At 43.4% G+C, this 27639-nt stretch overlaps 1 protein-coding gene across 2 annotated transcripts in view; it reads right to left on the bottom strand.

Annotated features, from left to right (window-relative positions):
- The window catches only part of ERLEC1 (endoplasmic reticulum lectin 1), a 256106-nt gene that overhangs the window by 94172 nt on the left and 134295 nt on the right, over positions 1 to 27639 (bottom strand). For both annotated transcript variants that reach the window (XM_085612592.1, XM_085612593.1), the window contains exon 9: positions 14443 to 14604. In XM_085612592.1, the coding sequence (XP_085468718.1) occupies positions 14443 to 14604 (162 nt within the window). The remainder of the gene's footprint in view (positions 1 to 14442; positions 14605 to 27639) is intronic.

Here is a 27639-nt window from a genome sequence, read left to right as displayed (position 1 = left end):
TAACTATAACGGGGGAATTTCATTGTTTTTTTACGAGTGAAATGTCCAACTAACTATGACATGTGTGAAACCTATGGTTTTTTAAGTGAATTTGCAAGGTTTTTTAAATGCTAATTCGTAACTATAACGTGTGTGAAACCTATGGTTTTTTCAGTGAATTTGTACGGTTTTTTTAAATGCTAAGTTATGTATTTATTAATTTTTTTTTTTAGGTTTTTCACCGTGCGCACGCTGTGGTCACTCAGTGCGCTTCGCGCACCGAGCACCCACGGTTCGCAGTGCGTGCCGTGCGCGGTGCGCGCACCTCGCGATAAAAAAAAAAAAAATAAAAAAATAAAATAACATTGTTTTTTTCTCCCTTGGGGGTCCTTCTGTGACCCCCTGACCAAGGCTAGGGGGTCAGGAACTGTTCACTCTGCCCCCTTTTCACGTTCTCCACCTTTTTTTTTCACCGCCTCAGACCGCGAGAGACGAAATGGCGGCCGACACTTCCTGGTTTCGACCTATTCGAATGTTTACCAACATCTAACAACCAATCAGAATTGCGCTCGCGCATGGCAGGGTGTGCGCACAGTGCGCGCACGGTGCGCGCGTATAGATATTGATATGCTTTTAAATGCTATTTTCTCAGGAAATACTGAACAGATTTACACCAGATCTGCAAAAGGCACTTCCTTGACCTTATGGCTACCTCTCTGCCAAATTTCACGTAATTCTGTTCAGCCGTTCGGGCTGTAGCTGCGACTAAAGGTCCTATGGAAAAATGCATGGGGAAAACGCGTTTTGGGACCCCCCCCTTTTTCTCGGCCCCCGCTTGACGAATCACCCTGAGACTTTCAGGGTAGGAGCTGAACGGAGCGCCCCATTTGTTTTGAAAATTTCGCGAGGATTCGTCAACCGGCGCCAAAGTTATTCAAAATAGATTTTTGAGATTTCCTATGGAAACTAGGTAGTAACTATAACTATCTACTGGCGACCGCCAGTAGATAATATATATATATATCAGCAGACAGTTTATATCAAATGGCAACACATATATATATATATATATATATATATATATATATATATACACATACACATACACATACCAGTGCGTAACAAGCTCCTGGATGGCTTCCAAATTCTTGTTTGGCTTTTTCATATATTCAGCCATCCTAGAGCAAAGGCCTAATACAAAGTTCACATCTTGCCTGAGCTCGGAGGGGTCCATCCCAACCCTCACTTACCAAACGTAAGGGGCCCCTCGCAGGGTGCCCAAATAGTAGCTCAAAGGGACCGACGCCTACTCCTTTTTGAGGAAGACAAAAAAACAGCCATGTAGGAGAACATTCCATCTCCTAATTTTTCAGGCAAATTAATGACCATGCCCTTCATGGTCCTGTTAAATCATTCTACAAGACCATTGCTTCGGGATGGTAGGGGATAGCGAACTTGTAATTCACACCACACTCATCCCACATTGCTTTCAAATAGGCAGACAAAGTTAGTACCTATGTCTGATAAGACCTCCTTAGGGAACCCAACTCTGGTGAAGAATCCATTAGAGGACTCTAGCCATGCAGGAGCAATGACTGTCGTAAGAGTAATAGCTTCTGGGTATCTGGTGGCATGGTCTGCTAACACCAAGATAAATTGGTTACCAGAGGCTGTTTGTCAGTCTAGGGGAACAACAATGTCAATCCGCACTCTCCCAAATAGAGTCCCCACCACAGGGAGCGGTATCAGAGGAGCCGTTGACTTGCCTCCTGCCTTGACATTGGCTTGGAAGGTTGCCCCTGCTTTGGGGTCCCTTGCCACACTATACAGGAGCCCCTCCTCCCAGTACACCTTATGGGTACCACTAGTATCCCCTTGATCCTGTTGCAGATCCTCAAAAGTGGGACAAGTCCTTTGCCACATCATCTCTGGAGGGACCTCCTGCTGGAGCACTTCCAGCTCATGCAAGTCTCCTAGGGAGACAGGCTCCTCTTCAAGCACTAAACCTTCATTATGCGTGTTAGGTTCCTTCTAGGCCTGTGAACCTTTGGAAAGTAGCTTACCAGCTTTCCTGCCCCTTCTCTTGGTGCTAGGGACCTGGTCCATTGTTTCAGGTTCCAGAGTCTCTTGGCTTTCCCTCAGGGTATTTTGTGCTTTTGTGGAGATACATGCCCACTCAGAAGACCGACCATTTCTGCATGTAGCCTGCTCTCCATCTCTGCCCAGGCAGAAGTATCAAGATCATTTGCCAGCAGACCTTATACTGGGATGGTAGGGGACACAGCTACCTTCTTTGGACCAGAACCGAATCCCCACTCAAAGTCCACCACTGCCATGGAATAGGACATTGTGATATTTTCAGACTGGCTACTTGGTGCATCTTTTCGTGTAGCATTTGGTCTTGGGGGAAACCAGCTTAACATTAATCATAGTAATGCTGGCACCTGTATCTCTCAAAGCATTCGCTTCCACCCCACTGATTTTTGGCCACTGTCTGTATTTCTCCATACTTAGAGGCCAGTGAGCCAAAGGTTCAATTTTCTCCCCACCCAGGGAAACCAAGGTGGCCTTTGTGTATACTTTTTAGTCTCCAGGGACAACTTTTACCACCATCTCTACACTAGCCATACCTTTCAGATGGTCACCAGTGGGTACCTTTATGGTGCATACTGCTTCTCCCCTCTTGTGCCCTGACTGTCTACAGTCAAAGCACATACCAGTTTTTGAAGTGTCAAATGTATTTCCCAGGAACCCCCTCAAATTGGAAAGGGATGGGATATAGCTCTGGGCTGCCCCCTTGGGCAACTTTTGGGGACTCTTTGGGAGTTTCTTTCTTTTTGTCCTTTTCCCCCACCCCCCACTCCCTCTTTCTCTTGTGAGGGGCGGCTTCCTTTCATCTGGTTACCACCCTGGGACTTTTTGAGTACCTTGGTGCAAAAACATCCATCAGCTATCTTGCCTAACTCCCTTTGTCTAGACAGCTTGGAACCCACTAGATGCGGAGATGCAGTTGCAACTTCTCGGAGGAACAATTAGTAACAGTGTGTGCTTGAGAATCAAATTGTACAACCTTTCATAAATGTCCACTCTGTTGCCCTTTACCCAGTCATCCATGCCTTTACTCAGGTATCTACACCTCACCAAACGCATACACACTGCCATTGCAGTCTGTGTTTTGGTGCAGACAACATGGCAAACATCCCTGTGTACAAATGAGAATTTTAGCTTGCACACCTTCTTATACTCTTAACTGTTCTGGCTGCTCGTGGCAATGTTGCGGCGTGCGGACGGATGGTGTGCTCTTCCCCAAATAGCACGCAAGCATAATTCATTATAGGCAAGACATTCCTGAAGCAGTCAAATAAATAATCATGCACGCGAGCCAAGTGCAATATATAATGCTAATTTTTGCAACAGTTTCATTAGTCGTTTCACTGTTAATGGACTCAAAGTCTTCTAAAGGGCAAAGCAGAAGGTCATCACCCAGTCACTGCTGGTGTAAGTCTTCGCTGTACGGCTCCCAGAAAAAAATAAAACATGGTTTGTTGGGGGAACAAGGGGAGACTTTTTGACATGATTGTGAAGCTTAAATGAATGGAGAATTAAAATGGTTAGTTGAGAATAGCTTAAGCGCTGCACAAGACTTTTTCCCCTTTACCAGCCAATCATTTACATATTGAAACATATGAATTCTGCTGTGCTATAACTGCTATAGATTTGGCAAACACTCATGGAGCTGTAGTTACTCAGAAAAGTAGGACTTTCAATTGGTCTGAAAAAAATAAAAAAAGCAGCTAGGCAAAATCAGTCCCTGCACCACCTAATAAAGTCACATATCTGTTTCTTGACACCAGTATTACCCTCAAATGACCAGCTGCCAAATGGTCAGAATCATACCTAAAGGAACACAGAAGATGAGAGGCAACACATGAGCAAAGATCAGTTTGACATCAAATCAAGTATCAGAATCATTTCCAATATTATTTCAAGAGTCCAATGTTGCTTGAATGATTCTTTTATTTTCTCTTTTTTTCCATTCAGTCTTGAAAATGCGACAAACAAAAGCAACCAACACATTTCGCCCCCAAGCAGGGGCTTCTTCAGGGCATAAAAAAATCTTGTGTTGGTAGTAATAAAGTTGTTAGCAGGAAACATCTTTTTTTCGTGTGTAGACTAAGATGCGGCTGGCCGGACGGTGTTGCCAAACAAAGTACTTCTCATAATAGGACTTTTGCCTCCTGAAGCTAATAGTCAGTTGTGTGAATGGGGATACACGCCAGTTCGCCATATGTTGACAATACATAATATGGACGTGGATCGGGTAGCGCTGGATCTGGGATTCTGAATTTACCTTGCTCCTCACAAACTTTATTACTACCAGCACAAAATTGACTCTCTTGACATGACCTATTGTTGCAGTGTGTTTTGGGGTGTCGTCTTATTTTATTGTAGAGCACATGGCTACGCTGTCAAGGGTTCCCAGCGTTAACTTGTCGTATTCCTGATTGGATTTCATCCTATCAATTGCCATGTCATGTTGCAGAGTGTTCTACTTGGACGGGTGGGTGTGTTCTTGGCTCCTCTGCAGTTTTGTATTTATCTTTGTGTGCATTGCGTCTTCATGCACTGTTTGATGGAAATATGTACGAATCAAAGAAATTCAAATAAAGATCATTTTTTTTAAAGAAATTTGTGCATTTTCCTTGCATTTCTGTTACGTAAACTTGCGGCATCACCTGGAACTACAAAATATTTACTGCCCAGAGTTCCCCCACTTGTTCTGATAAAAATGCTAACCACTTGTTTGGCTGGGCCCAGTGCCTGCAACAGGCACACATCAAGCCAAGGTCCACGGGAGTCCAGTGGGACTTTCAGCTCACCAGGTAATAACTTCTGATCTGCCCAAAGGAGGGGCAGAAAGACTTTTGAGGGTGTGGTGGGGGGTAGCACTAGCCATTGCCATAGTGGTCGATCTCACACTTCAAATCTACTTCCTGGAGTCTAGTGGGGTTTCTGTCCCCCTCCACACCTTCCAAAGGGGCTGAGTGGAGGAAAACACATCTGATCTGCCCCGTAGGGGGGCAAAAGGACTGTTGCAGGGGATTTGAAGGGGTGGGGGCTAGGTCCGATGCTTGGGCAGGCTGCGCCATGCAATTAAATAGAAATAAATATCCCTGGTGTCATGTAGGCTTTCTCCACCTCCAGGGGCAGATTAGAAGTAACAACCAGCAGAAAGAGTTTAAGCCTTGGGGGTGGGAGAGGGTTCCCTGGTCCATTGCAAGGGGGCCACTACCACCCTAAAGAAGTAGTCCTTGGGGTCTAGAGGGTGGCCCTCTGCTTGGGATCGCCATCCTGCGGCGATCCCCAAGCAAAGGTCCACCAGGGAAAGGTACCACTGGAAAGGGGTGATTCTACCCTTTCCAATGATACCTCTACAGTCTCATTCAGTGCTTGGGAGGCGGAGATATGCCCCAAGCACGGATGCATTAAAAGTGAAATGAGCCAATCGGTTCATTTCACCTTCATTTGCAATTATAATGACGTCAGTGCACCATCCGCACTCATCGTCATTACAAAATAAAATGTAAAAAAAATGCCTCTGAAGTGAGATAAAGAAAAGGAAATTCCACAGGCACAGAGGGATTTCCTGCTGCTATGCTAGGACATGTTGGGGTTGACTATAGCACAGAGCACCGGTGCTATGGACGTTTCCAACACATCATAGCAACGAAGCAGTTAATTTTCTCCAGATAAAACTTTAACACCCTTTTTTACATCAAATTGTGGTGGAACCTCACTGCCAGGAAAGAGAAATTCTGAAAAACAGCAGGCCAAGTTATCTGTTTGACATGAGTCAGATACAACTTTAGGGAGGAATTGGAGGTGAGAACTCATCACTACCCTATTACTGTGAAAAAACCTGCAAGATTTGTGAGAACAAAGAGCTTGAATTTTGCTAACCCGGAGTGTAGAGGTTATAGTGACTAAAAAAGACGCTTTACAGGATAGGTGATGCAAGGAAGCATTAAGCACCGGTGCTATGGACGTTTCCAACACATCATAGCAACGAAGCAGTTAATTTTCTCCAGATAAAACTTTAACACCCTTTTTTACATCAAATTGTGGTGGAACCTCACTGCCAGGAAAGAGAAATTCTGAAAAACAGCAGGCCAAGTTATCTGTTTGACATGAGTCAGATACAACTTTAGGGAGGAATTGGAGGTGAGAACTCATCACTACCCTATTACTGTGAAAAAACCTGCAAGATTTGTGAGAACAAAGAGCTTGAATTTTGCTAACCCGGAGTGTAGAGGTTATAGTGACTAAAAAAGACGCTTTACAGGATAGGTGATGCAAGGAAGCATTAAGTATAGACTCAAAAAGAGGGCCTACGAGTTGTGAATGGACAATATTCAACTCTCACATGGTCTCCAGATGGGAGGATACTTTTTCTTAATGCTTTCAAGGATATCCTCAACTACAGGAATTAAAAAACAAGGGAATTTGTGATGGGCATTTTCTGGAGGCCGTGACTGCTGCAAGATGGACTTCAATAGATGAAAACTGAAGCTTTGCTTTAGCCGAATGAAGAAGATATATAAGCATATCCTCTTCTTGGCAGGTGACAGGATCAAAATTGTTCTGAGCATAACAGAGGCAGCATCTCTTCAGTTTAAAGGAGTAGGACTCTCTTGTTGTTGGTCCTCTTACTTCTTTCAACAGGTTCATTCACTCATGGCAAAGACTCAAACGGCCACATAGTATGAGTTCAAGAGCAAAGCTGCCAAGTTCAAGTACTGAAGGTCAGGATGCAGTATCTGGCCTCGGAACTTAAGCAGAATGTGCAGTTTCTGCCTCCGGTGTGGCTTTTCTGAGATATGGAGAAGATCCATGAACCATCATTGCCGTTGTTATTGTGGGGCGATAAGAATCATTCTGGTCTTCGGGGGTGTTAGCGTGATAGTCACTATTGGCAACAAAAGACTGAGGAATGGCGTAAAGAAATTTGCCTGAACAGGTGATCCAAGAGGGCATTTTCCAACGTGCCTGGTTATGTTATGCTATGTTACTGAGTATTTGATATAGCAACAACCTTTCCCCGAAAAGGTATCTCAGCGCTGAAGTAGTAGAAAAGTTTCGAGCGAGCGTTTAAAACAGCCCGATTCTAAGCTGTTTTTTGAAGCCTACAAAGTCAGTGCAAACCCTGATGACAAATGGGGATTTCTTCCAGAGGTGTGTGGCCAGATAGGTAAAGGCTTGTCCTCTCAATTTGGAGGTGCGACACATCGAGGGGAAAGAAGGAGCTGGTTCCTTGATCTAAGATTTCTGTCCGGATGATAGGGTGCCAATTTGTCCTGAAGCTATCTGGGCCTCTAACCTGCCAGAGCTTTATGCGTCAAGCAGAGGAGTTTAAAAATTGCCAATTTCTTTATAGGAAGCCAATGTAAGGCTCTAAGCAGAGGGGCCAAGGGGGTGCCTGGTAGCTGTTTCTTAATCAATCGGGCTGCCGTATTTTGAACAACCTGCATTTTGGCATGGAGAGAGGAGTTTGAATATCAATGCCGGTGGACTTCACTAACCGAGCAAGGGGAGCAACATAAATGTTGAAGAGGGTCAGACTTAAGGCAGAGCCCTGGGGAACACCCTTGTTCAGAAAGACATTATTGAGCTGGAAAGGGCCCATAGTAATAGTTTGAGTCTGGTCTTTTAAAAAATAAAAATCAGTAAGGCAGTGTCTTGCATGCCTATCTCCTGAAGGCGTTATATCAGAATAGGATGTGACACGGTGTCAAATACCACCAACAGAGCAAGAAAAACCAGCATAGCTGGCTTGCCGGTGTCCAGAGAAAGACTAAGGGAGTCTGTTACCGCTACAAGGGTGGTTTCAGGGCTATGTAGAGGATGTAAACCTGACTGAGAGGCATCCAGATAGGATGACTGCTATTTGTTTACGTGGTATTCCAAAATGTTGCCCATTGAAGGAAAAAGAGATATAGGACGGTAAATAGTGGGGTACGCGGGATCAAAGTGTGTTTTTTTTTAAAAATAGGTGTGACATAGGTCGCTTTCCAGTCCCGGGGGACAGTGGCTGAAGACAACGATAGGTTACATAAAAACTCGACCAGTGGAACCAGTGAAGAGTCTAAGAAAGCTGTAATGTGAGGGGGACACAGGTCAGCAGGGGAGCCAGACTAAGTTTTGGTTATAAGGTCGAACAGTTGAGTGTGAGTGATGAGTTCAGATTTCACTAGTGACGCATGAGTTAGGCTGTGCCGGGAGTTAGCCGAGCAGGTAGAAGAGGAGGCTAATGAGTTGTTCTGAAAGCTGCAGTAGTTTATTTTAGTCATGAAATGGGATCCAAGAGTGTTGCAGAGTCTGGGAGGCCACCATGACTAAGGACCATGGATGCGGGTTGGTGTGCTCCTTTACAACTTAAAAAAGTTATTTGGTAGAGTTTTCAGCTTGTTCAATTCTGTTGATGGTGTATGCTCTACGTGCCCTTTTACTCCGACTATGGTTAAGCTTATAGTGATGATTGTCAAGATCGACTTTGGTAAGCCTCCATCTCCATTGGTTGGTAAAGCCTCATGGTGTAGTGTGAAAAGTTTTTGATTTCGCCATTTGAAAAGGAGGTCTATTTGAGGGAAAACCCAACTGCAAAAGATAAACTTGCAAAACAGCATTGTTTAAAACAGTTTCATGGTTCTCTTGAATGGTTCTGTGGGCTTGAAGATTCTGGATCCCTGACCAGATGTACAGGAGTAATCGCGAGATTCCTTGACACTAACCGTTTCCTGATTGTAAGAGCTTCCAGGAACAGTGGTCTAATCTCTGCTTGTTCAGATAATGTATCGTAGATGTAATGTCTGTCTGGACAAGGAGTGAATCTGTCTTGAAGGATGGAAGAAAAGCTTGGAGAGCTAGATGTACCACTCCCAATTCTAGGAGGTTGGTGCTCTAGATCTTCACCTTTAAACACCAAGAGACTTGAATTTGAATGCGACCCATGCGAGTACCCCAACCAGATAGGGAGGAATCCGTTACTATTGTCTGTGTCAGGATGTCTTGATGAAAACTTTGTCTTCCCGCCTGCTTGAGACCTGGTTCCACTGATCCTCCAGACATTGTTGTAGTGGTCTCATGTTCAGGCGTGTAATTGGTACCAGGAATATGCACAATGCCACTGATCCTTGGAGAGACCATATTTGCCTTGCTGTTGGATGGGATGTTTGTCAGATTGGGACATTTTTGAAAGATGGATAATCGCCTCTCTCCTAAGTAAACACTTTTGTGTTTGCGGTATCCAAAACTACTCTTAGTTAATGAAGAGATTGTACAGGGATAGACATTGATTTTTCATGCAGTCTCAAACGGTTGAGGGGACGACCGGAATCTGGAAATATTGGCCCGCTTGCTGAAATGTTAAAGCTTTGGTAAGCCAATCATCAAGATAGTAGTAGACTAATATCTTTAACCTACTGAGGCATGCTGCAACAACTGCCATGCATTTTGAAAAGGTCCTGGGTGCAGACTTGAGACCAAAAGGAAGAACTTTATATTAGTAATTGTCACTTTCCACTGTAAATCTCAGGAATTTGCGCTGTTATTTAGCTATGGCTGCGTGAAGGTAGGCATCTTGTAGATCAATAAAACATAGCCAATTACCCAGATGGAGTTGGGGGAATATCTGAAGCAGAGACAATTTTCCTAACTTTCTTTGAGAATCTACCGGTTCACTTTCACCAGATCTAGAATGAGTCTGAAGTTGTTTTTTGGTGAGGAGTCGGGACCTTTCTCACAGCTTGTTTTCACAAGAGGATGGCAATGTCTTACTGAAGCTGAAGGAGGATTGGTTGGATACCATTAGTAGGGATCCCGTTTGACAAAAAGTGGAAAGGGCTATGAGGAATGGTTGGAGTTCGGAATTTAAATGGATTCTGAGTTAGAAGGTCATTGAAAAGTGAGGAGTGAATTGTCCTGTGAAGACGGCATTTTGCGTGGTTTAAGGATAGCTGTTCCTGCGGGGTTGAGAGAACGGATTGTGAAGTTTGGCCATTAGGGACATCAGGGCATGAGCAAAACCAAAGCAAGAGTATGGTTTACCTACTGGTGGCCTGGAATGAGTATCATGATCGAAAGAGTAGTTAGAGAATGCATGGACTATATGAAGAGTGACAAAGTGTACAAAGTTAGGAGTCTCACAATGGCACTCTAGTCCCAAAACAAACACTCAGAGAAAGAACAAAAGATGTCAACTGTGGGAGTATAATTCCAGCTTAGAAGGAATTGTTGCTAAATTTTCCCCCCTTTTTTTATTATTAAAATGAGAGGGGCGGGGAGTGACAAATACTTTGTAAATAAAAACACACCATCAGCAGAAACAGTGGGCGACCATGTAAAATAGATCACCTCTTGCTGTAAAGTTTACAGTGCAGCAATCCAGAGCGCTGATCTGAAAGCTCCGCTGATAGATTTGCAAGAGATCCTTCACGTTGGCCTCTTCACACTACAGCATGGGGTGTGTGGGTAGGTCCTCACTCACTACGATGTGACGTCCCTGTTGACGAGCTCCGTAATTGTTGGCAGAACCTTCCAGTTGCTACAGATGTAAGAGAATCCTCAAGCACCGCGTTTGGGTAGATCCCCTCTCACAATGTTGTGACGTCCCCGTTGCGCCCCTGTTGACAAGCTCTCTGTTGCGTTGTAGCTGCAGGCAAGTTCTTGTAACATCCCAGTTGACGAGCTCTGTAGCTTCGACGGGCTGTAGCTGGAGACAGATTCTCACGCACAGCGTCTAATCGCCTCCTATGATGTGAGGAATCCAACACATTGACTCTGCACACCACACTTTTGAACTGAATCCTGCCAATCGGCACGCTGGAACACACGCTCTGTAAGTCCTTTCTTGAATGATGCCGGTAGAATCCACCAGATCACAAGTAGTCCCAAAGACACATTCAAGGGCCTCCGCTGTGCACGATTAGCTCTTATAGAATCACAACAGAGCTTCCTAGTAAAGCAGAGAACAGCACTCCTGTAGAAATCCTTGCAGGGCATAGATAGCTCCAATCCAAACAGGAAATAGTGCGGAAACAAATTGGTGGCTGCAAAACCAGGTAAGAACCTGATGGAGGCCAAAAGTGTTGAGATGCACTTGCCCAATCGTCACCAGTGTAGAAAGGATAGTAAAGGTCAAGTAGGTTCTTTATTCAATAGCACCCCATCCACAGGTCAGGTGGCAACCAGGTCCAGCATCAACTGACCACAATGGAACTATGGGCCCAAATCATCACTAACCTGGAATGCTCTCAACACTCTAAGTCTCCAATTTTCTAATCACTACATTCTTCGAATACCACAGGGATCCCAGACTTGGGTGAGGCTATTCAATACTTATAATTATCATTGGGATTCCACTGAAGGAGAAACTAGTAGAAATGTCAGATGTACCATAGCAAGCTGGATAAGCGTGTAACATTTTATCTGGCACCTAGTAACATTAAGAAACAGTTTATAATAAAAGTTGTGAGTCCCACAGATTTAAGAAGATTAGAGGACTCTTCTTCCCAAAGGATAACCTTCCCATATACTTCAATGGGAGTGCAATTGCAGTGCCTTATTGTACAAGCACTAGAAAACAGTTTGGGGGTAACTTCTAGTCTCTAGGATGTTCTGTGACCTTTTTGTACTGTTGTACATACTGTAGTTGTAAATAAAGTCATGTGTCCTTTTAGGTACACAATTCCAACTGCACAGTGTTGTGTCATACTGCATCTGAGTTCCAACACCAGCTGCCTTCTAAAACAAGCTCTAAGTACTCAAACACCCAATCACTTGGACAGACAAGACCCTTAGAGGAATACTCTTCTTTCAGCAAGCAGCGTACTAGTAACCAAACCCCTGAGACATCTACCCAGAAACAAATGGCAGCCTCAAGACTTTGAGAACAGACCGGATATCTACCCAAAATATTTTTGAAGTTGAATCTGCTTGGAGCTGAATGAAGGGAGAGATTCATGGAGTGATTCAGGGAAGCCACTACACCTGCCACGGCCCAACTTCATAAGAAAGAATTCCCTCAAACCACCTAACTGCCAAGGATGCAAGTGGCCAGTCAATCACTTACAGCTGCCATCCAATCACCTACAGCTGCCATTCAATCACCTACAGCTGCCATTCAATCACCTACAGCTGCCTTAGAGGCAACACTGCTGGGCCTACATTCACGAAAGGTAATAGTCTAGCATAGGTATACATTTGGTCAACTCGGCACCAACAAGCAGCTTGTAAAACAATGTTTTTACAGTGTTGTAGAAAAAGGTATGGGATGAAACATGAAATAATTGGTATATAAAATGAGAAATGGAAAACCCTTAAACAGCTGAACTGCATCCAACTCTGGGTTCCACAGTGCGAGAGTCAAAGCAATTGCAAGTTAACAGGCCTTTCTAATGAAGATTTCCATAACATTTATAATGATGTATTACAGTGCCCTCCTTCTCTACTGGCTTCTGACAGGGTTTTTAGACCAGAAGTGTAGCCAAGTCAAGATCACTGATGTGTAAAATTGTCTTGTGTGGGCATTACCGTGGCCCTTGGGGAATGGCACACATCACACTGCCTCAGCGGTTGCCTCAACACTGCCCTATAAACGTCCTTTTTATAATGGTAATGTATAGCTTTATGTGAAGTACATCATCAATTGTAGGTCCTCTGAGACCATCTCAAACTACCTTGACATTGTTCAAAAGTGGATGCATAAAGGAAAGCGGACTCTCAGAGAAGGTTTTTGAAAAAGATTTACCTCAACTGGGCTCAAATAGAGCTGTAAAGACATATTGGCAGATATCTAAGCCCAATTGCTTCACCACTCTAGAGCCTGAAACTGTGTTTTAATACTAAGCTGGCATTACTAATAAACCTTCCCAACAAAAAGGATTCAACGATTGCCATTTCTGCACTATTGCGAGAGTTACAGTCAATTTAAGATGGCATAACTACAATGCCCAATATGCAGGCTCAACACTTAGAGCTGTATATGTACTTCATCTAGTGCAAAGTGCAGCCATTTTGCAAAGTGAAAAAGGCTATATTGCAATGGCCTGCAAAGCAATACATTGGCTCCATTTACCAAAGGGGGAAAATCATGACTGTCAGTCTGACATTCAGATGTATTTATTTCATGGCCTGAAAGCAGCTTACCTCAGAATATTTTCAGTATCCCACTCACCAATGCAAATGCTTACGCAAGGAGCTGGTGCCATCACCAATTTCTGCTTTTGATCCAACAAAATCCAAATTTCCTCTACCAGGCTGCCTGAAAATGTAACAACATCCTACTAGACATGCAGAGATCCCTTCCCTGTCCAGCTTAAAGGTAAAAAGTTATTGTAGGAAGCTCCACTGCAGAAGTCGGCCTAGTTCCTATAGCCTACATGCTGTGGAAGAGTTTACTCAAGGGACACCCAGCCACATCTGAATGTGAAAGTTAAGAATCCTGTCAAGTTGATGCCATAAAATATCCCCAACCTACAGATGGCAGGATCTGTAAGAAGGTGACCATTTTTGATTACTTTGCTTTGAATCCCTTACTATACTACTAGTATTGAAGACTTTAATCTTTGGGTTAGTAAGTGCCATCATTCAATGGCTAGCGAGTTTATTGCTTTTGAGAGTTTTCTTCGGTTTCATAGAAAATCAGTCTCAGGTTGCACGAACTCATGAACAAACTTTAATATTCTTCTATTCTAAAAAAGGCTTAATGTTTCACGCTGCAGCAATCAAATTTATAATATGATCAGATTATGACATTAATTTGGTTGATATTTAAGCCTTTCCAGAAGCTAAACCCTGGAAGTTCCTTTAGGCTTTGGCTACACTGGAGTCTTTCCTTTTCATCTTAACATTCATTTCCTCCTCAAATTTCCCTTCTTTTGCTTAATCTACTGTTGAAAGGCAAATCTTCTTTTCAGTTATATTTTGTCATTGGACCAACGGAAACCTCTTTACACTGCCATGTAAATAATATCATTTCAATTCTTGTACAATTGTGATCCGCAGAATATTCAATAACGCCCCAGGAAACACAAAAAACATCAGTCAAAAAATACCCCAAAAATCACAAAAGCAGCACCGTTAACGATAATTATTAAAAGATTAAAGGAGCCAATATTCTTAAACAGACATTGCAAACTCTATGCTGGAGTTCCCAAATAAAGGAATGAGATTTACTACATATGCACGATGTACACAAATATTGCACATTGGCGTTTATGCCCATAAGCAGAGCCCGTTACACAATCTCAATAATCTACCTTAGCCTGAAGTGTTGAAGGAAGGGTGACAACATTCAAAATGGCTCACAGACTACATGACTTAACGTTTTGGTTGGTGGAGAATTGACAAAGGCTTGAAGAAGAATGTTGGGGAAAAAAAAGCATAAAGAACAGATAGATTGCTCACCCCATGGAAGCAGTACGAGCCACTTAGAAACTCCTTTATCAGCTGTTCATCAGTCAGTTTGGAGATGTGTGTTGTTCCAACGGTTACCTGCTGCTGGATACCAATAGCAATTGGTTTGTGGATTGAAGAGAAGGGTTCTTCTTTAGTTGACTGAATTGCCTCCTGAAACATTTATGTAAATCACCACAATGTAAACAATGTGCAATTTTCAAAATAAACCTTAAATCCTTGTAAGCGCTCTGTAAATTATTGCCAAAAAAAAGGTGAAATTAGTGATTAAGTCCAGAAAATCAAACAAGCATGTATATACAACAATCGCACATATGCAGTTTGACCTACTTCAACTCTCTTTTTCCACTACAGGTGAGTAACAAGCATTGGCAAAACCAATAGGTCTCGGCAATCTTAGATGAATTGGAGTTGTCAAAGTTATTGTCTTTTTAGCAAAGTGCTAAGGAGTGGCTATTTAGTAGTAGTAACTGGAAGTCTTTGCTCTACCCTCGAGAGGCCTTTAGTGATACCAGCCACGCTAAATCTCATGTTGTTTGGAGGAAGAGTGATGTGATGTGGAGCCTGAAGGCAGCTCCTGTCTTCAGGTTAATCGCTCACTGCATTCGTAGCCCCAGGTGGCGGCAGAGAAGCAGGGTTGGAGGTTAGAAGTGTAGAGATCAGATTGTCCCGTAGTCAGCTCAGGAGGTTGAGCCCTGTACACACAAGGTACATTCCGTAAAGGCAGCAAGTAACAACCGCTGGCTCAGCCAGTACGAATAACTGAGGTCCTCAGACACAGGGACAGGAAGGAAAGCCGAGGGACCTAAGGAAATGATGAGCGATATAAGGATGTAAGGCCCGGGTGACTGGCGGTGGTTAACTGCGCTACGGAACCGGATGCAGGAAGGAGTCTGGTCAGACTAAGTCCACCCGTGGAATTCAGCCTGCCAACATTGACCCAATTCACGGAGTACACAGTGGTTGGGTCACAAAGGAGTTGTGACCCAACACCAGAACAGCCGACTTAGGAATTGCAGAACCAGGTTTGAGCCCTGGAATTAACTCAACAGAATTAATCTGAACTTGTGTAATGTAATTGGGTGCTCATGTAAATAACTGTAATGTCCTGCCAAAAAAAAATCTGGACTGTGTTTGCACTAGGCACACGCACAGCATAGGTGGAAGTGAGGATGGCAAGTAGTCTAACTCTAAAGTTACATCGCCTCTTTTGGGTACGGCAATGATAGAGGGGGCAAGCTGCAATAAGGGAGGGGGTTGAGGCACGGAATAGGTGCCAAGTGAAAAGAGCGTCTGACATTTAATATCGGTCTTTGAATACTCAGCAAGTGTGACGAGATAAGAACATGATTTACAGCCCCGTTTACAATGGTGCTCGGAGCAAGTGAAAACACAAGCGCTCCTGACGAGGAACAAGAAAATAGAAGTTCCTAAATGGTCCTTAATTGGGAACAGTGGATGGATAGTAGTAATTGGTCCAAGCTCACAGGGAGGGCTAAACACTGGAAGAGGCAAGACGCATGCATGCCATGGACAAATGGGGAGAAAGAATATGAGAGTGACGATGGAGCCAGCAAATGGAAAGCCTATGGTCGGGCTGAAGCCCACAAAGAACATACAACATGTCTCTTGCACAGCAAGCACGAAATAGCTGCTGCTTGTATTTTTATTTGTACTGATAGTCTTGAATTCACCCAAAGTAAAACATTCATGCTCTTTCATACTCTGCTTTTCCGTAAATTATTTTATTGTGGTCTTGTCTCTTAGTATTGAAGAAATACCAATAATAAAATTGTTATTTACCTGCAACAATTGGTTAGCTGCTTGTAGCGCTCTATATTCACACGTTTTGTACACTCCTGAAATCTAGCGTCAGGCTAGGAATGGTAACACTTTTCTTTGCAGGAGAGGTTTCAGTTTCAAGATGACATGTGATATCGCCTTTGGAAACCACTTAAGATTATGTTTTCCCTAAGGGGTAGGTGTAAGCATGAAGTTGCTAAGAATTAAGTCAATGAACTGTAGAAGAAATATGTGATGATGAAGTGTGTGATAGTTAATAGAAGTGACTGTGTCCCTGTGAACTTGATTTCTGGGAGGTGGGTAAGGCACAGCTTATGCCGCAAACAGAAAACATAACTTACTTGTAATCATCAGTTTGCGGCATAAGCTGAAGCAGGTCACCTGCTGTGCTCAGACAGCAAAGCAGTACCGACACTTCTAAAGCAGTGGCTTATGAGCAGGTGTAGACAACATCTTAAACAACTTTTTTAAATAAAGCTTGTCAAACTTGTGCTTCTTGTCAGGGATAAATGTAAACATAGTAATGACCACTGAACATGTGACAGACCACCAAGTAGTAGCGTTACATAGCCAAAAAGGGAATATTGCCTAGGCAAGCCTTCCGGTGCAGAGAGTGTAATGTGAATTTGTCTTTGGCATAACAAACCTAAAAACATTTTCCAATACATCTGGAAAGGCCAGCACTTGATACTGAGTTGCTAAGGTACGGCTGAGCAAATGCACAAGACAGTTGCTTGTGTTTTTTTTTTTAATTGGATGATCCACATAGTATGTAATGGCTCTTATAATAAATGGGAGCCTGCAATCCCTGTATAAAATCCGGTCTTGAATTTCTTACAGGCAACTTGTGACACCTAGTTGCCGGTAATAAAGAAAGGGTGCAGCACCTAATCTGCAATACATTTTTACAGATGACTTCTGCCGTCACAATGCTTGCAGCCAAAGCCAGCAGTCAAGGAGAGAGGCAGGTCACAGAGTATGATTAAGGCTACAGTTTCAAAAATGAAAACAAAACATGGCTTTTGTTTCTGCTCCATTTCTCTAGATGAACAATGACAAACAGAAAGGGAATATTTGTAGCAACATGTTTATTTTTCAACACTTTAGGTAATTATAGGAAAGATAGAATCTCTCTGCATGATTCTACACATTCAGCATTTTGTTTAAAACCTGACTTGTATTAAAATGTTTCTAATACTTTTTGCAACAAATATCTAACTGCTTTTTGATGCGTTTAATCTTACACTAATCTTGCACTAGAGATTCTAATTTTATTATTCATGTTTACAAACATCCTATCTCTTTCTCATTAAAGAGCAACACACTAAAGATTTAAGTGTTTTGTGGGAAGGGTGATGGTGTGGTTAAGTATTTTAAGGAATAAAGGGGCACATATATCAAAGTACAAGTTTGCGAGTCCTTAATAGCGATTTTTTGCGAATCGCTATTAAGGACTCGCAAACTGGTATGTAGGTAGGAATCTGCTAATATTTAGCGAATCCTACGCATTCCTTATTTGCGACTCGGAAATTGCGAGTTGCAAATAAGGAATGGCTTCCCATTCATTCCTTTGGGCCAAGAGTCCGATAGGAATAAATGGGATTAGCGTGCGCAATTTGCGAGTACCCAATAGGTACTTGCAAATTGCGCACGCAATTTCAGGGCTGCAAGGGTTCCTAAAGGACAACCTGTTGCACCCCTGAAATGTGCAGGTGTGCACATGTGGTGCACATACATGCCCTTTGGCACTTTGAAAAATGCATAAAATTGCATTTTTAAAGGAAATCGAAATTTGCCACCAACCTGAAGTTGGTGGCAATTTGCGATTCCTTGAAGCAAAATCGCAATTTACGATGTCTCCCAGAATAGCATTTAGGGAATCGCAAATTGCGATTCTCTAAATGCTTGCGCAAAATAGGGAAGCGCAAATTTTGCGATTGGATTTCTACTTACCTGCATTGCCCACAGCTGAATTGCGATCGCAAACGCTGCAATTCTGTGAATTTCAGCATTTGCGAACGCAATTTACCTTGATACATCTGGAACCAAAGTAGCCATCGTCAATTATGAGGATAGGTCAAGTGACCTCAGAGTACCATGACCTTATAAAGGAACTCTGCCTTTGGTCATATTCCTCTATATAGTCACTGAATTTATTGGGGATTTGTAACACCCTAAAACGTACGGCAGGGGTTCTTTATTCCACTTATCACATAAAATGTATCCAATACTCTTTCAGCCACCTACTATGGATGCAGGTCAAAGAAAGTTAAGTCAATAATTTCACTCACATGAAATGGAGAGATAACTTTTGGCAATGAATGAGGGCGAGTCTTGCAGGCAATCCAGGTGTCTCTCCAGAGTGAGGTTATAGATACACAGAAAGGCAGTTTGCAGGATAGAAACTACGCAGACACGAATGGAAAGACTCAAAAGGAGCCACATAAGTCTTTTAAAGTCGACATTAAGGTGCCATAAAGGGACTGATGGTAATCTAGAAGGGTGTACCAGCTTAAAACCTTAAAAAAAAAGTTAAGAGGAATTTTAAAGACAGACTGGTAGTTCTCTATTCTGTAGGTAGGCAACTACTGCTGCCAAGTCTCCACCTATTGAAAAATAGGCTAGTCCTGATTTTTGTAGGTCGAACAAGTACCCAAAAAAGTTTTGGTCTGTGATTATCAAGGGCTGCATATTAAAACTATTTAAGTTTTCAAGATATAGCTTCAAGTTAGTCGCATGACGGGCTCACATAGAAGGATTTCTGGCCTCTTAAGATTTGCGTGCATTTGTCAGCAAACTTCAAATATCGAAACTCTAACATTTCAGGAGTCAAACTGCCAGATTCAAAACCCTTAGCTTGAGATGCACTAACAGTCCCTGGTGTTATGTAAACAGATATAGTTGTAGCTTCTTGTGCAGGTGGATAGACCACTCCAGAAGAAGAAAGAACCAAAGGTGTAAAGCTCAGGTTGGAATGATGATCAAAGTCATTAATGTATGTGGCATTTTCCTAACGACATATGGCATCAATGATAGGAAGGCAATATTATGCAAAAATCCTTGTCCAACTGTACCTTGTACCCCCAATTGGCACCTATCTGGCCACATGTCAGTCTTTTGTTAAACGTACCATGGGTACTAATGGCACTGTGGCCAGGGAAGGCCTCCAAGGGCTGCAGCACCTATTGTGCCACCCTTAGAGGGCCCTCACCTTTACACACACACTGCCATTGCCGGCTGCGTGTTTTGGTGCAGAACAAAGTGAAGAGTCGATATGGCCCACATCCCTGTGTGCCATTCCCACAACTCACTGCCCTGGCATAGGTCAGCCACCCCAAGAGATGGGTGCACTATACCAGTGATGAGGGTACAGTTGCATGAGCCCTGTACCCCTACAGTGTCTCGACCAATTCTGAGACCTTGAAAGTGCAGTATTGCCATTAAGAGTATTTGGCACTGGGAGTTTGTCATTATGAACTACACAGCACCATAATGACTTTACTGAAAACTGGGAAGTTTGGTATCAAACTTCTCAGCACATTAAACCTACACTGATGCCAGTGTGGGATTTAATGGAAAATGCACTCAGAGGGCATCTTAGGTATGCCCCTTGAAAAACGACCAGCCTCTGGTGGGTTCCCTGACTGGTAAACACCAGCCTGCCACCCAGACATGTTTCTGGACCCCTGGGATGGGAGCCTTCACTCCCTGAACCCAAAAACAAAGCCTTTCCTGTGCGAATGTAGTCACACCTCCCCAGGTCAGGAAGAGCCATCTGTGGCAGGGGAGCTCCAAAGGCCTTGCTGCCTTTGTAATGTGACCCCCAGACTCTCCAGCCATCAGGAGCAGTACCCCTTCCTGTCTCCCCTCCTTTTCCGCAGGAAGATAGGCAGGAAAAATTAAAGCAGCCTAGAAAACGTGTGCCCACCTCTGCCAACCCCACCCCTCAGGTGGGGGAGGCAAGGTGAGGCCCACTTTTCAGTGCCTGCCATCTTGCAGATGGCAGGCACTCTCCAATCAGGATTAGGGATTGTGCCACCTCCCCAATGTGCGGTGAGGACACCAAGGGTGTAGTCACCCTAAGGTCAGTAGCCCAAGACCCATAAATTGCCCCTAAATACAGTATTTAGGGAGCAGTCCTGAACCAAGGAGACAGATTCCCACAACATATGGAGAAGAAGGACGAAAGATGACGCCCAGCAGATCAGACTGCAGAGAATAACTGACTTGGCCCCAGCCCTACCGGCCTGTCTGCAGTTTCCAGTGATCCTGTGGATAAAGTCATCTTGTCCTACAGCCAGCGACCTCCAGGAGGACTGACTGCCCTCTTCAAAGACCGGATCTCCTGTGAACAGCAGCTCTGTTCAAAAGAAACTCCCATGACAGACTCTGAGCCTGCTGAGGACACAGAAACCAGACGCCTGGAACCACCAGTGCATGTGACGCCTACGGCCTGAATCCACCAGGTGGCCCACCGGTCCCAGCGAGTGTCCCCAGTGCTCCAGAGTCAGAGTCCACAGTGGGTTGACCCCTCCAGGACTCCCCAACGTCGCCTGCGCACTCTGCGCGGCGACCGCCCCCAAATGCAAGTGGCCCAGTAAGGTAAAATCATACCTCAAAAGACACCCCTGCATCCAGCCGCTCTACGCCCTGGGGAAGAGAACTCGAGGTGCACCTACGTCCCCGAGCCCTCCAAATCACTTGCCCAGCAGTTGGTTCCTTCTGGAAGACTTCCTGGGCCGAGCCTGCAGCTAAAAACAAAAAAATGGCGATCCCCATTGTAAACAGGGCACCGGACACCAAAACAGCACCCTGCAGGTGTACTTTGGGTGCTAACTCGGATCCCTTGTTGCCCTGAGCCTAACACTAGGAGCTTAGCTCCCACAGCCTTGTGGCCTGCTCATGAGCAACCACCAAACTGAGGCCCCCTATCCCCCATTGGATAACATTGGGTCTCATCACTATGCACCCGACCGCCCTAGTGCCGCTGAGGGTGCTTCGAGAATGCATCCTCGACCCTGGGGGAACCCTGGTTCTAACCCCAGAATAGCAAACTTTATTTCCTCCCATAGGATTGCATTTACTGTTTTAATTGAAAATTCTTTTAAGTGTGGAGTTGGTTTGTATGAAACACTAAAATAATTACAAATGCACAAAATCTGCGATTTACTTACCTTTTCTCTAGGAAACGTCCCAGTGTGATATCTAGGCATATCACACTGAGGAGAAAAAGTAACTTAAAAAGTAATCTAAAAAGTAACGTACAGAGTAATCTGTAAAGTAACTGAAGAGTAATTTCAAAATATTGACTTACCTGTAATTCAACCAACTGCATTTGAACCTGCATTCAACTGTAAACATTGCACAAGATTTTGCAAAATATTATTTCACTTACCTGCAGCAGGCTTGGCTTGGTTGTAGGAATAAAATAACTTAATTTTTTTCAAACAAATTGGTCTGAGTTCAGTCTTTGAATGTGTGGCATAATTCGCTGCCTGAGTGTGTACAACAAATGCTTAACACTACCCTCTGATAAAGCCTTACTTACATCTGCCTACCTTTGGGGTTCCACTGGACTCTGCACACTTTACCTCATTTTGGTATTATATATACAGCTAGCTTCCTACACCATTTTATTGAGAACTCTTTTCTGAAAAGCTTTGAGAGCAAACTGTATCAAAAGGATAGGAAAGCATCTATATTGATGGTCACCTGCAGCTGTGGGTTGAGAAAGACCTGCCCAGTAACAAGTTCTTTTGATTCCAACACAGCAGTTTTTCTGAACAATGGGATCTACCAACACTAGATCTACCCAATCCCCAGTGGCTTGCGACGAGCAACCGGAATGGCATTGATGAAAAGGACCACATGTTATCTGACATTTAGAACCAAGGCAATGCACAAACGTTCATTCCATCACCATTCTCACATTGGGAAAATGTAATGTCAGTGCTTGGGGAAGCTTTGGCTATAAATGTATTGTGTGAAGCTCTCAGAAATACCTGGTATGTTGAGAACAATCCTATATTCTTTTTTTCAGGGCTGATTGTAAAACTCATTTTGGTGAGAGCATGTAAGGCATAACGTATGACTGCTCCCCTTTACTAGCCAGTCGTCTAGATACAGAAACACTTGAATGTGACCATGCCAGAGATGTGCTACAAGTACTGCTAGACTTCTGTTAAACGCCTTGGGGCTATTGTGACCCAAAGGATAAACATTTTAATTGGCAGTGAACTCCATTTACTATGAATCTGAGGTACTGGGAGCGAGCTGCAAGGTTTAGAATATCAAAGTAGACGTTTTTAAGGGTGAAAGTAGTCCCGTAGTCTCTCACTTGGAGAGGTAGAGGGAAATTTTGCAGGAAAAAGTGATTGAACATTATGTAGTGGTTTAAAACTATGAGGTCAAGGAAGGATCTGTCACAAAGTTTTCTTCTTTTTGTGAATGAGGAAATACGCCCCTTGACTACTCTGAAGTTTCGGAACAACGTCTATGGCGCCTATGAGAAAGGGTTGTGTGACAGAACCATGCATGCCATTACCACGTATGCCTTTACAACAGATCCTTAACAATGCATATGCCTGTACAACGCATGCCTTACCAAGCAAAATGTTATCTATATATATATATATATATATATTTGAACTTCTCGTTTCACAGTTTTCTGAAGAAAGAAGACGAGTATGGACCCAAATCCGTGCTGCAATAGGTTTTATTTGTTACACACCACCAGTTAGTCCGCCATGACGCCTATATTTTATAGTAAAACTTTAAGTGGGGAGTCTGTAGTTTACGCCCACACTTAATAGATTATTAGTATTCATTAGGGTCTTGACATATTATTGTATCTGGCCATCATCTTACATACCACTGAATACTGTTATGCATCGCTTAACTCCAGTTTACTAGGGGTCTATGGTTCTGAACCCGCCACCATCATTGGAAGCACCTGGACTCTGCCTTGTCTACACTTAGGAAGTAATAGTGCTGTGGAGAAATTCCTCTCCTGTGAAGTATGTGATGTTTTCCAGTTAGTCACTTTTGCCGTTGGCTCAAAATACTTTTTGCCTCATGCTTTTTTGAGCACGATATTCTTAATTAATTATCAAAGAATAATTTTTTCTATCTATGCCTCTAAATAGGCTCTCTCTCTCCCCCCAGTACACATTTTGTTTTGTTTTTCTTATACAGAAAGTTTTTGTCTTATATCACAGGCAATTTCTGGTGACGGCTGTTCTTCTTTTCTTGCTTCATTGGGGATTGTTTCTGTAGTCATTAGTCACAATTAGTGTTGTTGTACCTGAGAACTTATTGTTATATTAAGACGTGTTCTATTGTGTCCCACAGACCGATTATGAGCTCATATGCTTGAAGTCCGATTGAAAGGTTAAATTAACTCCTGGGATATCGTGACTAAAATGCCTATGCTAATAGAGCCCTGATGAAGGAGTTCATATCTGAACCAGATTACGAGATCTCCGAAACGCGCGTCGGCGCCTTCTTTGTCTGTTTTTTTGTATCTTATTTAATATTTTGTGTTGTGTTTTCATGTTATGTTTCTTATATGTATGAAGTTGATTTATGTATTGTACTGTAATTATGTCTATAGTTGGGCATTTGATTATGTCGTTTTTCACGATCTGCTGGTATTCAGAATGTCTAGCTTTTTATATGTATTGAATGAATTCGATCTCACTATCTGTGACATTGCTTTTACAAAATAAATGAAAAATGAAAGATAAATAATCTCTTTATAAAAGTAACTTTCTTCTCGATTTGTGGACACACTTGTATTTATGGACTTATAGCCTAAGTATATTATACTAGTGGGGGGGACTGTTTTCCTGTTTTGTATATTGTTTATTCCCGGATTCCGCTCCCCCCCTACTTACTAATACAGGGTCCCTCGAAGTTTTCTTCTTGGATATTTTACCGACCTATGATTCGGCGGACTAGTGCTGAGGCGCTATGACGTATGCGGGGACCCAGGGAAGCCCGAGGACTTAATTTGCACTAGCACCAGTGTGCCCCGCTCTGCAATGCACCAATGTCACATGAACTTTAATCATCCATTCCCCTCGCAGCACCTACCCAGAGATGATGCATTTTGGGAGCTGTAGGACTGACAGCACTACAGCAGGTGAGCAATTACACGGCAGGGGAGGTGCTTCCTTTCTGAAGTGGGAGGTCTGCAGTTGGATTCAAAAGTGGAGGCGTGGGGCTGGTTCTTAGTGTAGCAGTGGCATCTGAGGAAGACTACAAGGTCGAAATGCATTATGCCTTTCCTGCGTGTCCATTAAAGGCTTCTTTCCTGAGTTCCTCGTGTGGCCTCTTCCTACAGTTCTGCTGGAGGGTTCGTGGACATATATACATATATACATATATACATATATATATACACACACATACATACGTGTGTGTGTATATAAATATATATATATATATATCCCAAAGACCGGTCTCACCAAAGCATGCCGAACTCACAGCAGGTGCTTCTGCTCACATGAGGGTAGGCTCACGAAACAATCATCTTCAGAAAATTGCAGAGCTCTGTCTAAAATATATATATATATATATATATATATATATATATATATATATATATATATATATATATACATACATATACACACACACACACACACACACACACACACACACACACATATATATCCCCTTATCGATACCCAACCCCCTATACCCTTACCCACCCTAAAAATACCCTTACCCACCATAAACCTTAAAAATACCATGGCCACCCAAATACAACTACCCACCCAAAACCCTAAAAATACCCTTGCCATGCAAATAGTTCTACCCACCCTAAACCCTAAAAATACCCTTACCTATCCTAAACCATACAAATACCCTTGTCATGCAAATACCCTTACCCACACTAAACCCTACAAATACCCTTGCCACCCAAATACCATCACCACCCTAAAGCCTACAAATACTCTTGCTACCCAAATACGCTCACCCACCCTAAATATACCCTTGCCACCCAAATACCCCAACCCAACCTAAGCCCTAAAAAGACCCTTGCCACCCAAACACCCCTATCCACCCTAAACCCGGGAGGTACTTCAGCACGTGGGATGTGCCTAAAATGAACAAAGGTTCATGAGGTATATGCATAAATTTCTTCTTAGCCCCTAGCACCGAGACCACACTCCTCGTCGTGACCGACAACATCCGCTTCCTCCTCAACCAGGGCTGAAACCACAGGCCTCATCCTTCTGGACCTCTCGGCCGCCTTTGACAGTCTCCCCCACTGTACCCTAATCACGAGACTCCACGACACCGGCATCTGCGACAAGGCCCTAGACTGGATCCTTTCCATCACCGGTCAAACACAGCGAATCAGGCTACCTCCATTCCTCTCAGAACCCACAGAGATCAGCTGCGGAGTGCCCCAGGGCTCCTCCCTGAGCCCCACCCTCTTCAACGTCTACATGGCCCCACTCACTGACACAGTCGGGAACCACAGACTCAACCTAGTCTCATATGCCAAGGACACCCAGTTGATCCTCTACCTCACCAACGAACCCATAGCCGCCAGAAACAACTTCCATAGACGGATGAAGGCCGCTGCCACCTGGATGAAAGACAGGTCCCTCAAAGTCAACTCGGACAAGACCGAAGTCCTCATCCTGGGACCCACCGGCTCAGCTTGGTAAACTCCTGGAGGCACGATGCATTGCGAACCCCCCCACCACCCCCACAGACCATGCACAAAACCTCAGAATCATACTGGACTCCTCGCTCACAATGAGCGACCAGATCAATGGCATATGCTCATCATGCTTCCACACACTCCACCTGCTTTGAAAGACATTCGATGGATCCCTACTGAATCCAGAAAGACGGTCACCCTCGCACTCATCAGTAGCAGACTGGACTATGGCAATGCACTCTACGCCCCCGGCAATCAGAAACTCCTCCGGAAATTGCAGAAAGTTCAAAATGCTGCAGCCAGACTGGGCTTCAATATACTCCTGCTGGGAGGGTTTCAGCTTGTTCAACTCATTACACATCCACAACAGTGTGTCCCATGTACATAAGACTTTCCAGCCAGGGTTTAACCCAGCAGTAGGCCATAACCAAACTACAGTACCTCCAGCACCCTGTATAGTCTGTTTGCAGGTACATAACCCCACCTCGGGAGATGTATCATTTCATACAGTGCTGCTAAACCCAGAAACGAAAAGGGAACACACACTAGTGTCACACATTGCCTTCAAACTTGTTCAATGCCTATATGAAATTATGCTTCAAGAATGACAAGCTGTCACGGGTAACATGTAATCCAAGATACGCAAAATGCCTCTCAACTGTCATGACAGCTAAATAGAATTCAGACTTGGATGCCAAGCAAACAATGGAAAGAGAACAGAACAGGTTTATCCAAATTGATACTAAAACCAGAATATAAATCACATGTCGAAAAATATGTAACATCCTTTCCAACGAGAAATCTGGCCTAGCAGCTTACAGGAAAATATTTGTCCTCTTAGAGAGATCTTTCTCCCCAGGAAGAATCCCGCCATATCCTACAGACCAGTGTATCCAACACCAAATTGATTGTTTCAAGGACTTAGAACATATATGGACTTCGAACATATATGGCAATGCAATGAAATCAAAAGCCTTGGCAGCATCCACAGCAAGCACTAGCACAGGTTCAGTAACAGATATAGTGCACTTCATGCAACCAAACAGCCTCCGGAGTTTTAATCTAGTACTCCCATCTGGCATAAAAAATGTTAGGTATGGGTGAATTAAATATCGCATCACTTTTGGGGACAGTCACCTTATGGATTTAAACTGCAAGCTTCACCGTTCGTTTCATATAAAAGAACTATCTCCATTTCCATGGACCTAAAACAGAAACCTTTCGGAAGCCGAAGCTAATGTTTTCACTGCAATTCATACTGGCAGACGTCCAGATTTGCACGTTCTGGAGTTATATCTTGGTTTGCTTTCATTGAACATAATAAATTGATGCAACTGATATATATTTACAAAACTGTGTTGTAATCATTTATTTTCTTTAGGGGCGATCCAAAGCCAGTCTACAGAGTGTTGAAGTTACAAGTTTATTTTGTTAGATCTATATAAAAGAAAAAAAAAAAGGAGTATATATTAAAATATTTCCAACTGAAGCAATTAATTCCCAAATCTAACCCCAAAAGGCAGCATGAGGCTTACACAGTTTGGGTTGGCTTTTGCCACTGCATAAGCACTAAGGCTCTGAAAAACATACTTGCATTGTTCAAGGCAAAACTAGACCTTCAGCTCTTCACGGAATTCTGCATCACAGACTCAATGTTGTCTTTCTCTGCACAGCCCATTCAGCAAACACAAGGTGTTGCTTACTTG

The sequence above is a fragment of the Triturus cristatus genome, chromosome 6 (genome assembly GCF_964204655.1).
Source record: "Triturus cristatus chromosome 6, aTriCri1.1, whole genome shotgun sequence".
Classification (NCBI taxonomy): domain Eukaryota; kingdom Metazoa; phylum Chordata; class Amphibia; order Caudata; family Salamandridae; genus Triturus; species Triturus cristatus.
This window is presented reverse-complemented; position numbering and strand designations above follow the sequence as displayed.